This window comes from Streptopelia decaocto (genome assembly GCF_964273445.1).
Source record: "Streptopelia decaocto genome assembly, chromosome: 6".
In the NCBI taxonomy this organism is placed as follows: Eukaryota; Metazoa; Chordata; class Aves; order Columbiformes; family Columbidae; genus Streptopelia; species Streptopelia decaocto.
In genome coordinates, this window is record NC_138660.1 from 34333653 (window position 1) to 34347292 (window position 13640).

General features: G+C 39.8%; 1 protein-coding gene across 7 annotated transcripts in view; it reads left to right on the forward strand.

Annotated features, from left to right (window-relative positions):
- AGAP1 (ArfGAP with GTPase domain, ankyrin repeat and PH domain 1) overlaps window positions 1-13640 on the forward strand; it is a 365836-nt gene that overhangs the window by 179180 nt on the left and 173016 nt on the right. For all 7 annotated transcript variants that reach the window (XM_082055530.1, XM_082055531.1, XM_082055532.1 and 4 more), the window contains one exon: window positions 3982-4074. In XM_082055530.1, the coding sequence (XP_081911656.1) occupies window positions 3982-4074 (93 nt within the window). The remainder of the gene's footprint in view (window positions 1-3981; window positions 4075-13640) is intronic.

Sequence of the window (13640 nt, forward strand, 5' to 3'; positions counted from 1 at the left end):
TCCTTGGTTTGGCAGTAATCAGAGAAAGCTGGGCCTCTGTTCCCCAGTCCTGCCCTTATACCAAGCAATGCTGCTGACTTGGGGCTGCCTTCGCAAGTCTGCGTTTGTAGAGACGTCTCAGGGTTTATCGTAGGCGGACCATAAACTACTGCAAAATAACTACCCCATGATACTTTTATTACTATACAGCCTCAGCTCACTTTTTTCACAGGGTTAAAAGAAAATAATGGAGATTAAAATGACTTTTTCTTCCCAAACAATCTGGTCTTTGCTTAATTGAGAGGCAAAAAAAATGTACTAAGTGGAAAGCTTGACTGGTCCAATATGATAGGTCTTTGTTATGCATAAGTAGTTTGGGAAATGATAATGAAGCCTTGAGTGATGATTTCCTTAGTTTAGCAGTCTTGCTGAAAGCTTTGGGATTGCATTGCATGCGTAATTGTGGTTTTGTAAGCAGTTTTTTGACAGTCTTAACATGCTTTATAGCAAACACAGGATCTCTGTGGGCTCACATCTAAGTCCTCTGGTGATTGCAGCTACATATTAGTTGCGTTTAGAAAGCCACATCTTCCCTGTCATCATAAATAGTTTGTATTTTGTGTTCCAAAATACTCAGGAGTTACCAATCCCACTAGATGTCAGTGTCAGCCCAGAAACTGCCCGCAGAGTCATAATACCGCTGGAAATAGAGCTGAGACGCCACAGCATCCCTCACACGCATTTGCTGACCATTTCTGGTCTCGAGGATGGATAAAATGCTTATAAGGGCTGTGTAGACATTGTTGACATTTGAGAAAGCGGGGATGTTTTAAATTGGAGTTGGTGTAAATTTGAGAAAGTGAATAAAGAGAGACATACACCATCTACAGCCACGGAAAAAGGTTTGAGAAGAACGTTAAGTCAGCTGTGTTTGCTGCAAACAAATACACTAAAGCTCTGGTGTGTGAGAATAGCATATTAAGAACAAAATTTGCTAATATGAGAGGATGTTGATTACTGCCTTAATGTCTAATAACTGGGGAGAAAAATGAGGGAAAAATCCTGTGGGGACAGGAAAACAAAATACTTCTCAGAATTAGTTCTGTGTTTTAAGACCTGGGCATATTGAATGTTGTTGCCTTGTAATCAAAATATTTTGCTGTTTAGCTTTTGGTTTCTTGCCGTGCTTCTTTTTTAGCATGTTACTTTCTCATGCCTTTATCGTGTGTAGAATCAAATATAATTTTGTTTAATTGCAAATTGACCCTTCTTATCTAGCATAGGTAATATGTTTAGTTTCCTACATGAATGTCTTTGAGCACTGGAAGAAAACTGGCTTAAGTAAAAAGCATGTGATTTTTCTTAAATCTTTTACAGCTTTTGAGTTGGAATAGGGATCAGAATTTTGAGCATGTTCATGTTCCAGTGCATTAAATGCAGTAGCTGATCTTTTTTACTTTGAATATTAATAATTGCTGCAAAGCAATGTTGCAATAGCTGACTTCCTACTTAGGTGATAAAATAGATCAAATATTAGCAGAAGGGTTGATGTCCTTTGTTTCGTGCAGGGTATTAACAAGGACAACTAAATATTAGTGTTTAGCACAGGTGGGGATTTAAGATGCCTAGGAGGGATTGTAACTACGGGTCTGATCCCATGTGGGGTGGATGAACTTGTGGTACAGTAAGATGCATCTCCTTTCCCATATTCAATATTATTATCTCGCATCTTGGAAGAATTGCAAGCATGACTTTTAAAAAAGTTTAAATGAACTCTATGTCTCAGTATCTGCTGTTAGAGATCAATGTTCTTACTTTTGGGCTCTCTGGACTGCTGTACAGAGTTATAGTTGTGCCCAAAATTCAGGTCCTGTGTCCCTCCGGTTTCAGATCTAACTTGGGTGAGGTTTTGTGTACGTCTGCATGTGACTTCTCGTGCAAAGAGGAAATGAGTTGAATTATATTAATGCAGTTTTAAAAATTATTTTGGACTTTCTCTGTTTCGCTTGAATGAATGTGTAAATGTGACATCAGAAAAAGTCCTAGGAAATGTTGATCCAGTGTGGTTTAGAGTCTATTTTTTTACACTACAGGATGTAAGATGCATTGTGTCTGTCATGGATACAAAAGCATAAAAGATCAGAATATATCTCTATTTCGTTGCACGGTTTGTCTTTATAAATAGCGGAACCTGCTAAGATTCTCCCCTTGAAAATTTTGTGTGTTCTGTGATTGCAAGCAGCTAGAATACAATCTGCCTAACAGAAATTCCTACGTTTCTGTATTTCTGGCATTTGACAATATTTTGCAAATTTCCCTTCTATGTGCAGATGCACATATTTCCAGATGCAGTCCCTTATATGGAATGGGAGATGTGATGCTTTAAAAATAAAAGTGAAAAATAGCGCGTAGGTATTTCGCTTGCTTTTCAGAAGCAGGATCCTTTCTTTTAAAAAGTCAAATAGAAAAGAAACATTCAAGTTGACAACTTCCCTCCCAAGGATTTGGCTACCTTCACTGAGTTTCTTTAAAATGTCACTTACGGGCGCTCTCCGCCATTGAAGCTTTGTTTTGCCTGGTATTATTGGGAAGTGGCACTTTCAGATTCAGAAATCTGTCTTGAAGGACGGGGAACAATAGTTATCTTGAACGTTGGGTTTCATCCCTCCCACTTGTTTTGCTTTCTTTCATTTCTTCTTTGTTTAATTCCCCGGCACGTCATTCCATTGCCCCGAACCATAGTAACTGGCGATAGGAACCCGCTCCCGGCCAAGCGGGGTCCCTGCGGGTAAACGTGGGGCTTAGAATGGTGTTACTTTGGGTCCTCCACGGGTTTTCGCCCTCCCCTTCCCGCCTCTTACCCCAAAGGCAACTGCTTTGGAGATTTTTCTTCCTTCCATCCCTTTGTATAACATGGAAAATGGGTTTTAGCTATCTGCGATCCTAATCTTTCTCCTAATTGCGGTGTCTTTCAAAACATCTCTTTTCTGCTGAAAACAGAAAAGCAGAATCTTGTGTCGCTCTGGTTTTCATTAATTTCCCATTGTGGCACTGGACATTGCAAATGTGTTCGTTTCATATATCATCTCTGATTTGAAAAGCACATGAAAATGTTTTCCCATTTTCAATATTGTGTGAGTAATGTTCCTATTGAAAAGTAATGGAGTGAAGTTGTCACTTGTCAGTTCAGTTATTAAGGAGGATGACTCTCAAGTCTTCTTTTTGTAGTAAAATAAATCTGTCACAATCATTATACTCGTGCATTCTTTCACAATAATCGACTGGAATCTGAATAACTTCTTAAAATACCTATATAACTTTATAAAGTCATGAAGTGAGCCCTGTCAGCTCACTCCTAGGGCAGTTCTAGCATGATAGAGAGCCAAGATGAGGCAATTCAGGTTTTAAATATTGGTAACATTTTCTTCATGCTGATTTTGCTTCATTGTGTTCAGATAACTTTTTTCAGTTTCAGTCACTACCTTTTCTTGCAATTCCAACTTTCTAATCATCTAAAAGTAGAAAAAAAAAATAAAATTGAAGTCAATGTGATCAAAACCAGCATCATAAAATCGCATTTCTAAGTAGTTGATAACATTTCTAAAAACCACATAGATGTAAGTTAAATGTGTGTGTGTGTGTATGTATCAGATTTTTTAATGAGAAGCTGAAACCTTCATTCTTCTTTGGAGCTACTGTTGCAGACTTCAGAAACGTGTCCTCTGATCTGCTGGGTCTCCAGGCACTGAAACTCTAACTCTTAAAACCCAAACGCCATTTCAAACAAGTGGATGGTTGAAAATTACAGGTGGTATTTTAATATTCAGATTTTGGGATGGTTGTGTACTTTTGTAGCTTCTTACCCGTGCCCTTTGAGTCTGTGTCAAAATACTTTTTTTTAATAATTGCTTTTAAAAAAAAATTTAAAAAAAGAAAAAAACCAGTATCCTCTGTGTGAACAAGTAGATTTAATGGAGCACAAACTTTCTTTTTGCTCTGCAGTCTCGGAAAGGGAGTGACCCAGACAAAGAGAAGAAGGTCCTGGAGAGCAGAACAGATAGCATTGGAAGCGGTCGCGCAATCCCAATTAAACAGGTAATGCCGAATTTTTATTATTTTTTTTTTTATTATTTTTTCTGCTTTCTGTAGTTGCAGACACACCTTGGGTCTTAAGCACTCTGATGGCAGGCCCATGCGCCAAGATGCTTTTGATGTGCTCCGGTGATGAATGTGGAAGTCACTCACTTGACATCAATTAGGAGAGGTTCCTATGTGTATTAAAATAGGATCATTAGAATAAGAAGAGGGAAAAATGTGACAACAGGCCTAATGAAGTGCAGTCTGCCGGCCTGCATATGGAGCGGGTTTCTAGGCTGTGCTGGCTTCAAAGCCGCCTTTGTAGAGGGGCTTTGATTGGGCCGAGTGCTGCCAGGCGGCGGGGTAAATCAGATCGCGCTACAAGAGCCCCTTGTGATCGCAGAAATAGCCTGATGTGGCCCTAATTTGCTACTGCAGACGGACATCTGAACACAGTTTCAGGCTGGTTTATAACAACGAGGCAATTAGTTGTGATAATCATAGCCGGTGTGTCAGCTGTGCGCTCTTGTTTGTAATTTGCTAATGAAGGAATTGTAACTTTGATTAGGTTCAGTTTCATTTAGACCTTATTATATAAGAGAACGTTTACAGCTGTAATGTGTGGCCTTAATTAAACTTCCTCGTTACACAACAGGACTTGAATTCAAGGATTTGTTTTGGTCTGTTTTACTAGCCTAGATGCACTTTCATTAGCCCGGGAACTTGGTGCTAAACTGTAGCTGCGAACACTCCTTTGAAAGGGAAAAGCAATGCCGGCATTTCACGCAAAGTGTTTGGGTGAATGAGATCATTTACTTTCTCAAATTAAATTACACTGAATTCACATGGTTAAGAACACTGCGCAAAGCATTTGTACGGGATGCTTTACAAAGAGTTTCTGCGATGGCGTTTGCAAGGATTTACTTTCGCGTGAGTTACTGTGCTGCAGACAGCAGAGATGCCGAGGGAAAGGGGCTCATTTTCTTCCCACACGGTTGTGTCCAGTTTCTTTTGGTGGCTTTCCTGCCCTCCAGGGGGTCACTTGCCTCCTCTAATCTTTCCTCAGTCCATGCTGCTTCTTGCCAGGTAGCCCTGGGTCTCCTGTTTGGGGGTGGGTTTATTTGTTTTGGGGGTTTCGTGGGTTTGTTGTTTGGTTTGTTTCGGAAGTAAGGCAGAGATCATTTTGTACCCTGAACTATTTGCAGTGATTTTTTTTTTTCCTTAAAGGCAGTTAAAAAGCCCTTTTGGAACCATCGGGCAGGCAAAAGTGCTGTCGTGTCTGTGAATCTCTGGTAGACAAATTTTAATCAAATGCACTGCAATTCAGAAGAGCAGTTTGAAACCAGATAAGCTCAGTATTTGGCTCTGCATTCAGGGGAGGAGATTCCAGGCATTTAAAACAAGCTACAGATTTTTTTTCTATGGCTTTTGTGTGGTATGAGATGGGTTAGACCGGCTGGAATTCTTTTGGGTAATGCTAATTAAACACAAGTATCTGTGAATGCAGCTGAGAATGTAAAATTGAGGAATATACTTTTCGTTATTTGTTCAAGGCACGCATACTGTTCTTTTCTACAATGCTGTTGTATGGAATTAATTTGATTAGAAATGTACTTTGAAGAGTATTGTAAGGTAGGCATTTTAAGCATGATTGCACTATACTGCGTTATAATCAAATACCCCCTGCAATATCTTGAATTTCTGTATTGAAAAATTCTCCTGCAACCACTATTTATACTGAGTGTGACCAATCTTTTGAGAATGCGTACTTTCATTATTAGTCCCAATTATGGTAATTTCATTTTGTTACATATAAGCAATTCTCAGCAAATATTTGAGCAGGTCTGGAGTCAGCAGTTACAGCCTATTCGTCAGGGTTTTGGAAGGGCGCTGGAAGATGGGAGGTTGGATGGCATTTGTTGTAGGCTGACTGCTCTCGGGTATTTTACATTATGGGTCAAGAGAGTGGATTTTGGAGTTTGTCAGTTTTCTACTATTAGGTGGTCTTCAGTAAAGTGTAGGAGACCAGCGTCACCTAGCAATTAAAGCAAAAGAGATGGAGTAGGATTTTTTTTTTTTTTTAATGTGGAAACATTTAATTAAAAATCAAAATGCAGTATTTATTCATACAGATGATGTTTCATTACAGTTTACAAACATGCATTAGTTTGAAGAGGTCTTTGATTACAATCTACACTCTTTCAAGCAGAAATGGCTCCTGAAGTTGGGCCAGGGGACAGCTTTTTGTCTACCCACTATTTAGATGGAGAGCTCATATCACCAGAGGTGATAGTGGGTTAAATTGCTGATATGACTGTTCTTGGTGGGCTCTACAGGTGCCAGACAGGTGGGTACTGTGCTGCTTACAAGTAGAGGCCACTTCCATCACCATATGTTTCAGTGGCAAAGGGTCAAAATGCCTCTGCCAGCTTCATGCATGGGACATCTTCAAAAGCATTTAGTGACCGGGCCTTTTTAATATCTGTTGTCAGCACTTTGTTTTATTCTCTGTATGTTCCTATGGGCGTGGCGGCATCTGCTTCTGGTGCAAGGCACAAGTCCAAGCTCACACTTGTAGATCAGTGTTTCAGTTGTGCTGGTTGATCCTATTAGCAGTTAAAAAAACACCAAACCTGATACAGTGGATTAGTGTTCTGAGTTCATTGCTACTTGGAAAAAAAGTAATTCCGAAAAAGCCAGCAGAAGAAGGAAAAAAGCCTTGCTATTCAGATGTCAAAACCAACAGCTTGGTTATCCAGTGTATTCAGTGCTGCCTTTGGGTTGTTATTATCTACCCAGGGTCTCCCAAAAATCAGAAATACTATTTCCTAACCTTAAAGAAAAAAACAAACCAAAACTTTTTTTTTTTTAATTAATGAACTGGAAATGTGCTGTTTTCAATGAAGAAATGAAATATCTTCCAACACTAGAAGATGAAAGGGGAAAGGCAGAGTTGATATCAACAGAACATGGAATTTTTTTCCAAGTGTGTTTGTTTGTGGTGGGGAGAGAGCACAGAGTGAATATTTGAAGAAAATCGGCTCTCTAGGAAGTGTAGAAAACACAGTGTGTGACACAATCTCCTTGTCAACTACAGCATTTTCCATAGGTCAGGTCTGTATTGCAGCTGTTGAGCCAGCACAGCTGTGGCTGATGTATGTCATCAGTGTGATGCTTTTGTATATTTGGTGACAGTTTAAACTGATGGAGGAGTAGGGTTTTTATAGGGGCATTTAATTTCTCTCCTGGTTTCTCTCTAAATGCACACACATACATTTTGAAGTGAGCTTATGCTGGCGTGAAGAGTTGTTGATCTGTATTACAGCCTTTCTGGGACCCTGGTACCAGCCTGTGTGGCTGCTGGAGTTTGGTCTGGGTTTGGGTCAAAAGAAGCCAAGAGTTGCAACCTGCTCCTCAATTCCTGAGGGTTCGGGGGAAATAGGCAAAATTGTAAATGGCACATTTCTTTCCAAAGAAAAACTTGGCTCCTTCAGGGCTTTTGACTTAACTTAAAGCGACTGGTCAGAAGGAGTTAATGTTTGTATTCTTTCTGTCCTTTCTAAATGTTAAAAGTCACTTTTCACTGCAGTGCTAAAGACAGTTTTATTGGGTTAAGCCGTACAAAACTGTTCTGATGAACCTTCGTGCTCCCAGCAGAAACCCAAAAAGTATGCAGTGAACAACAAGCGTGTTTTTAAAATGTGACTGCTAACTCATGTAAGAATACTCTGAGGTGAGTGAAATTGTGGAAAGGCAAATTCCCCGGGGAGGTACAAACACTTGTGCATGCATGGCAGTATTGGTGTACTTTAAATTTGTGCTCTTAGCGTCCTTTGAGAACTGTGAATGCCATAATTTTCCTAAAAGAAAAAGAAAGTATCACTTCTGTGCTATTTAAATATCTTATACTAATCAAAACGAAATAGAGAAAATGAATGGAATAGTATTAGCTCAAAGTTAAAATCCACAGAAAGTTCTGTACTTTGAAAAAGAGGCTCTCAAATGAAAAATATTTAAGCTATCTTGTAGCATTGCTAATACAACCCTTAAAGCAAACTTAAGTGAATGGCTCACTCTGTTTGGAGTGTCCTCCATTCAAAACCATTTATTCTGAAAGTGAAGACTTGTTCCTGGTAGCCTGAGTGAATATTCTGGAGCACATATTAGGCTGTACAGTTTAGGGTGACATACTTTCTGGGATTGGGGGCGTTTTGTAGCATTTTGGGAAGATTACTTTGTTTTCTGCAGTCTTGCTAAATCTTTATCAGTAGGGCATATTCAAATAAAAAAAAAAAGGCACAACAAGAAAAATAAAAGCAAGAAGCTCAGCTCAGCGGTGAGGGGGCTTGTCATGTATTAATTTTTCATTGCTGTGGAGAATTGTACATACATAATCACTTGATTGCAGTGGGAGTTAGCGAGCTCCTATGGTGTCATTTGCATAAATCTTGTTAAGTCAATGGCAGTTAATGAAGTACAAATGAGCCTGGAGAAGGTGACATGCAAATCGTGGGTGGCAGATGGGAGGTCTGTTTTTGGGATGGCAGCTGTGTGCTCGCTCTTTTTTTTTTTTTTTTTCCCTCTCCTGCCCCCATCCCCCCCCAGATTAGAGTGCAAATAAATACGTAAGAGCCAGCCTTGACTTTGTGCTTTCAGACCTTCTTCTATTTGCCATTTGCACTTAATCACAGATGCTCTTATTATAATATAGCCCAACTATATAACTTTGACTGTTATTTTGCCAAAAGCTGGCCAAAATAAAGTTTGACGAGTTGCCTCAACCCTTGGCATACCCTGGGACGTGCTGCACCTCTTGTGCCCCCAAATTCCTGCGTCATCTAGGAACAGCAAACTCAAAAGTATGACTGAAAACTGAATGTTCTAATGGTTAATGTGACGCTGATGACATCGTGAAAAAATTGCCATCCATGACTTGCAAAGGTGAACTTCAGAATCCATTCATTTCTCTCAGTTTGCAAATGGCCGCATTAATGGAGAAAGTCAAATATCTTATTCAGGCTTTACTTTTAGGTGCTATTTCAAGTGACCTTCTTTGCTGACCAGCTTGGCATATTTAAGTACATTAAAGTAATCATAATGAAATCAGGTATTTTGTCTGGTTTTTTTACTCTGAACTGAAAATGGCAAATGGTTTTTAGGTGAGGGCTAACACAGGGTTTTGGCAGCAGATGGGGATGGCATCCCTGATTTGCTTTTCATGAAGAAGGATTTGATTCCTGGATGCACAAGTTGCATTTTTTTTTTTTCCTTAAGATGGGCATAAACAAAACTGGAGCTTCACAATGTACATCTGAATTTTATAAAAAAATAGCATTAAACTTGGCAAAGATAACTATTTGAAATTGCTTTCAACACATGGCAAACTTCGCATGGAAAAAAATGTCACTTTGGTCACATAGCTTATGAAATGTTTGAAAAGTTATGTTCTGATTTATAATACCTTATCAGCAGTTTTTTAAAGTAAATTTGACATGGAGTTACATACTCCCAAGAACTTCCTGTTAACTTGTTTTGTTTCAAGCCAGGCCCTCACGTTGTCAATTTTCAATCCTTTCCCAGTGTCCTAGCTTTAGAAGAATATAACTGAAGCAATTTGTCAAAAACCTTCCCATTCAGGGAAAAATCTGTGCTATTTTTAAGATGTACTTAAAGCCAAAATACAGAACTTTTATTTCATTAAGGCTTTTTGCTAGTCAACTCTCTTCATACATTGTCTGTGTGCTGCTCTGTGGAAAGAGTCTCTGGGAAATTGGGAATTGCTTTATCTCACCTGGGCACTCCTGGCTCAGCTTGACAACACCTGCACTCAGCCCCTGCCCTGAGGGGCCTTTCAAATGAAAGAAGAACATTTCAATGTGGTTTATCTCAAACTTATTAGACATAATAATTTATCTCAAAATTATTAGACATAATTTTAGCATTTAGCTCCTTTCTTACGAAGAGAGACGGAGGAAGCTGGGTCTGTTCAGCCAGGAGAAGAGAAGCTGAGAGATCATCTCATCAGTGTTTATAAACATCTCAAGGGTGGGTGTCAAGAGGATGGACCAGACTCCTTTCAGTGGTGCCTAGTGATGGAATGAGGGGCAACTGAAACACAGGAGGTTCCATCTGAATATGAGGAGAAACTTCTTTACTTTGAGGTGCCAGAGCCCTGGACCAGGCTGCCCAGAGGGGCTGTGGAGTCTCCTTCTCTGGAGACATTCAAACCCACCTAGACATGTTCCTGTGTGATCTGCTCTAGGTGAAGCTGCTTTAGCAGATGGGTTGGACTAGATTATCTCCAGAGGTCCCTTCCAACCCCAGCCGTTCTGTGATTCACTCTTGGTACGTGTCTGGGCAAAAGCTTTGCTCCTAAACTCAAGCAGCTGCTTGCCTCTTCCAGCCCAACGAAGCCAATGCTTTGCAGCGGCCAACAGTGCTGCAGGGTGTTGTGGGGTCTTCTGGTACCAGCCGCCTGCCTTCCCTCCCTCCCTGCCTATTTGCGTTTCTTTTTTTATCATCGCTAAACGTCAGTGTTGTCCTTTAATAACTTTTTACCCCAAATATGTGTGACCGTAACACATTCATTCCCTATCAGTCTGCGTTGCTCCACTTCAAAAGAAAAAAAGAGTTTTTAAAGCTTAGTTTGGGTTTTAATGGATTTTGCCCCATGTTATCTTCCTGACCACCTGTCTGGCTACTGCTCTGTGCGGCTCAGCCTCCTCTTCAGCTCCCTACAGCTGCAGGTCAGTCCTGCCTCTGCTTGACTAGTGATTTTTCCTCTCCTGACCTCCTTTTCTGTGTTAATTTTCAGCTCTAGCTGGGGCGTTGATGTGTGCAGCACCATTTACATGATCCTTGTGTGCAAAACCATGCAACGCTGTGTTGTCTTGGTCCTTCCTGTTGAACCAGAAAGAACATCATCCCTGAAATCTATTTTCCCCCCTGAATACCAAGGGCTGTCTGTGCAGCTGTTAGAGCGTTTCAGCAAGTATGGCAGTGTCGTGGAAATAGGTTTTGAAAAGAGATCGTCTGCCACGTCTAGTCAGTCAAACTGATGTCCTTAGTCCTCCTCACGAGCAGAAGAGCACTGTAATGCTTCAGGCAAGTGTCAGACCCGAGACCCACCATCGTCATAAACAATAAATGCTTTTTTGCAGCAGGTTTCCCGAATGTAAATGTTTGCTTTGAGTCTACCGAAAGAGAGAAAAAATAAGCAACCATGCTAGTATCTGTTCTTGCTTCATCTATATGACTTGACAGGGTGAAAAAAAAATGGTACAGAAGAGCAGGACGGACACACTACAAGTGGTGCGTTAGCAGACCTTGCAGCCCATCGCTGAGCACTAGGGCTTGTCCTGTGGCTTCTCTCTTCTGTCTGCATTTTTTGAAATAAAAATGGCTAATGCATGTAGTGACCAGAAGAAGGATGGCAGCAAACATCTGGAGGGCACACACAACTCTAGCGTTTACTTGCCTTTGTTATATTCATGTCTTCTGTAATGTGCTTTGCCGTGCAGGTGCTGCCTGCGCAGCTCCTGCCCCAAAACTCCAGTTTCACTGACACTGAGACCCAAACTGCTGTGATACTCCTTCTGCTCCATCTTCTGCACCAAACCATTCACCCAATCTACTCCTGCTTTGGTTTTTATTTATTGATGCTCATGTAGGTTTCTAGATGTTCACAAGCTAGTTATTGGTGTCCCTGGAAAGTGGCTTTCCAAAACTCGGGAATTATGTGATTTACAAGGAAGTGGCAGATGACATAGTTATATTTATTTATATCTAGTATGAGGTGTAATTTCCTCTGTCACATTTCTGTCTAATCACAGTAATCAGTATCCAGATCTGCTTGTACAAACACGAGGGTATGGTTTTTAGCCAAATACTCTTAGCGCTGAAATCTTGTGTAATTCCTCCACAATTGTTTATAATTAGAACATACACATTTTGCTGTGTTTTTAATTAGCTGATTACTAGTTATAAAATGTTTTGTACTCACTGTGGTTCTCTAAATTGTTAACTGGTAGCTACCAGTATAATTAAATATTTCAGAGCACTTGGCTATGGTTGCATTGAACTGTGAAGAAATAATGTTATATAGCCAATCAAAAAGAGATACTTGTAAACTCATTTAAAGCGTCAGAGTGTGTTAGGACTATCATGGTGATGCTTATTGCAGGAGAAATTAAAGATACAGTTTTGTGCTAAGAGGCAATACAGAAATTAGTTCCTGAATTAGTTGTTAATTGATTTGGTAATTCCCTCGGGTCTGCATGCTCTTTTTTCCTTTTTCGTTGTTGCATTCAGTTAACAGTGACTATTCCCAGTGCACTTGAAATATTTTTTCCAATTAGATCAAATGTGCCCTTACATCAGAGGAATGGCTACAGCTACACGTACCTGCCTGGAATAATGTTTCATTTGACTGCAAAAGCTGGTTTTGTGCATTTGACTGATGATTTTCAGATAGCGTCCCAACAAAAGCACTAGTCCTAAGTATTTGGAATAAAATAGCATTAAAAAGTTTCTGGATTTAATGGACTTTTTTTGCAGTTCCACACATTTTTTTTGACTGCCCGTGACTGTGACCTAAAGTTAATGGGAGACTCTGGTCCTCATCATGGAAAGAAGCTGGTGGTTTGTGAATGACTTAACCGGTTTAATTTCAGGGTGACTTACTTTATAACTCTTCCCAGCTCAAAATTTTGTCTTTGTGGTACAATGCGTGTGGTAGTAAACATAGTATTCTATTTTTTGCTGAGTTTTATTTAATAAAGAAATGTATTTAAATGTTTATTAGTGTTGATTTTGGTGAGGGGCACACAATTTCAAAAATAATATTCCATTTGTCTGTGTGACACAACTGCCAATGTGAGCAGAAGTAGAACACTGCCTTTTAGCCAAACGACGGAAGGCAATAGTATGAAACAACTTCAGGAAAAAATATGAAGACATTTTGTTTGCTTTATGTTTGATATCAGTGTTAACGCCACAAGAGCTCACAGATTGCTTGATTGCCAGTAAGAGGTGTTCAATTTTGTTTTCTTTTTTTTTTTTTTTTTTTAATCCTATTCAAATGTAATGCTCTCACTTGTTTCTTAAAAGAGATAAGGAAAAACTTATTGGTTTAACTAGTAGCTAATGATTTCTTAGCTGACACCTCAGGTGCGATTATAGCTATTGCACATCTTTAAGATTCAAAGGAAATATTCCAGCTTTTGTTTGGAATAGTGTGTTGATCAGGTTAAGCATCCTTTGAGAGACTTTGGAAAGAGAATGGAAATAGGGAGGAGGAGAGTGCCAGAAGACCTTGCAGCCTATACAGAAATAGTCATGTGGGAGCTTCTCTTTTATAAAATTTAATCTTTAAAACGGGCAAAAAAATCCACCTGTGTCTGTATAAATGGGGCGGCTGCTGTTCTTTAGGGTAAATAGTCAAGGATCTGTTTTCCAGCACTGTGTTCGTAAGAGAAGTGAGAGAGTATTTATTTTTTCTGAGGCTCTACCGTGAACATCCTCATCTTCTTCTGCCCAGTGCACAATGCCAGCAGAGGATGGATCCCCCCAACCTCTGTGGTTTC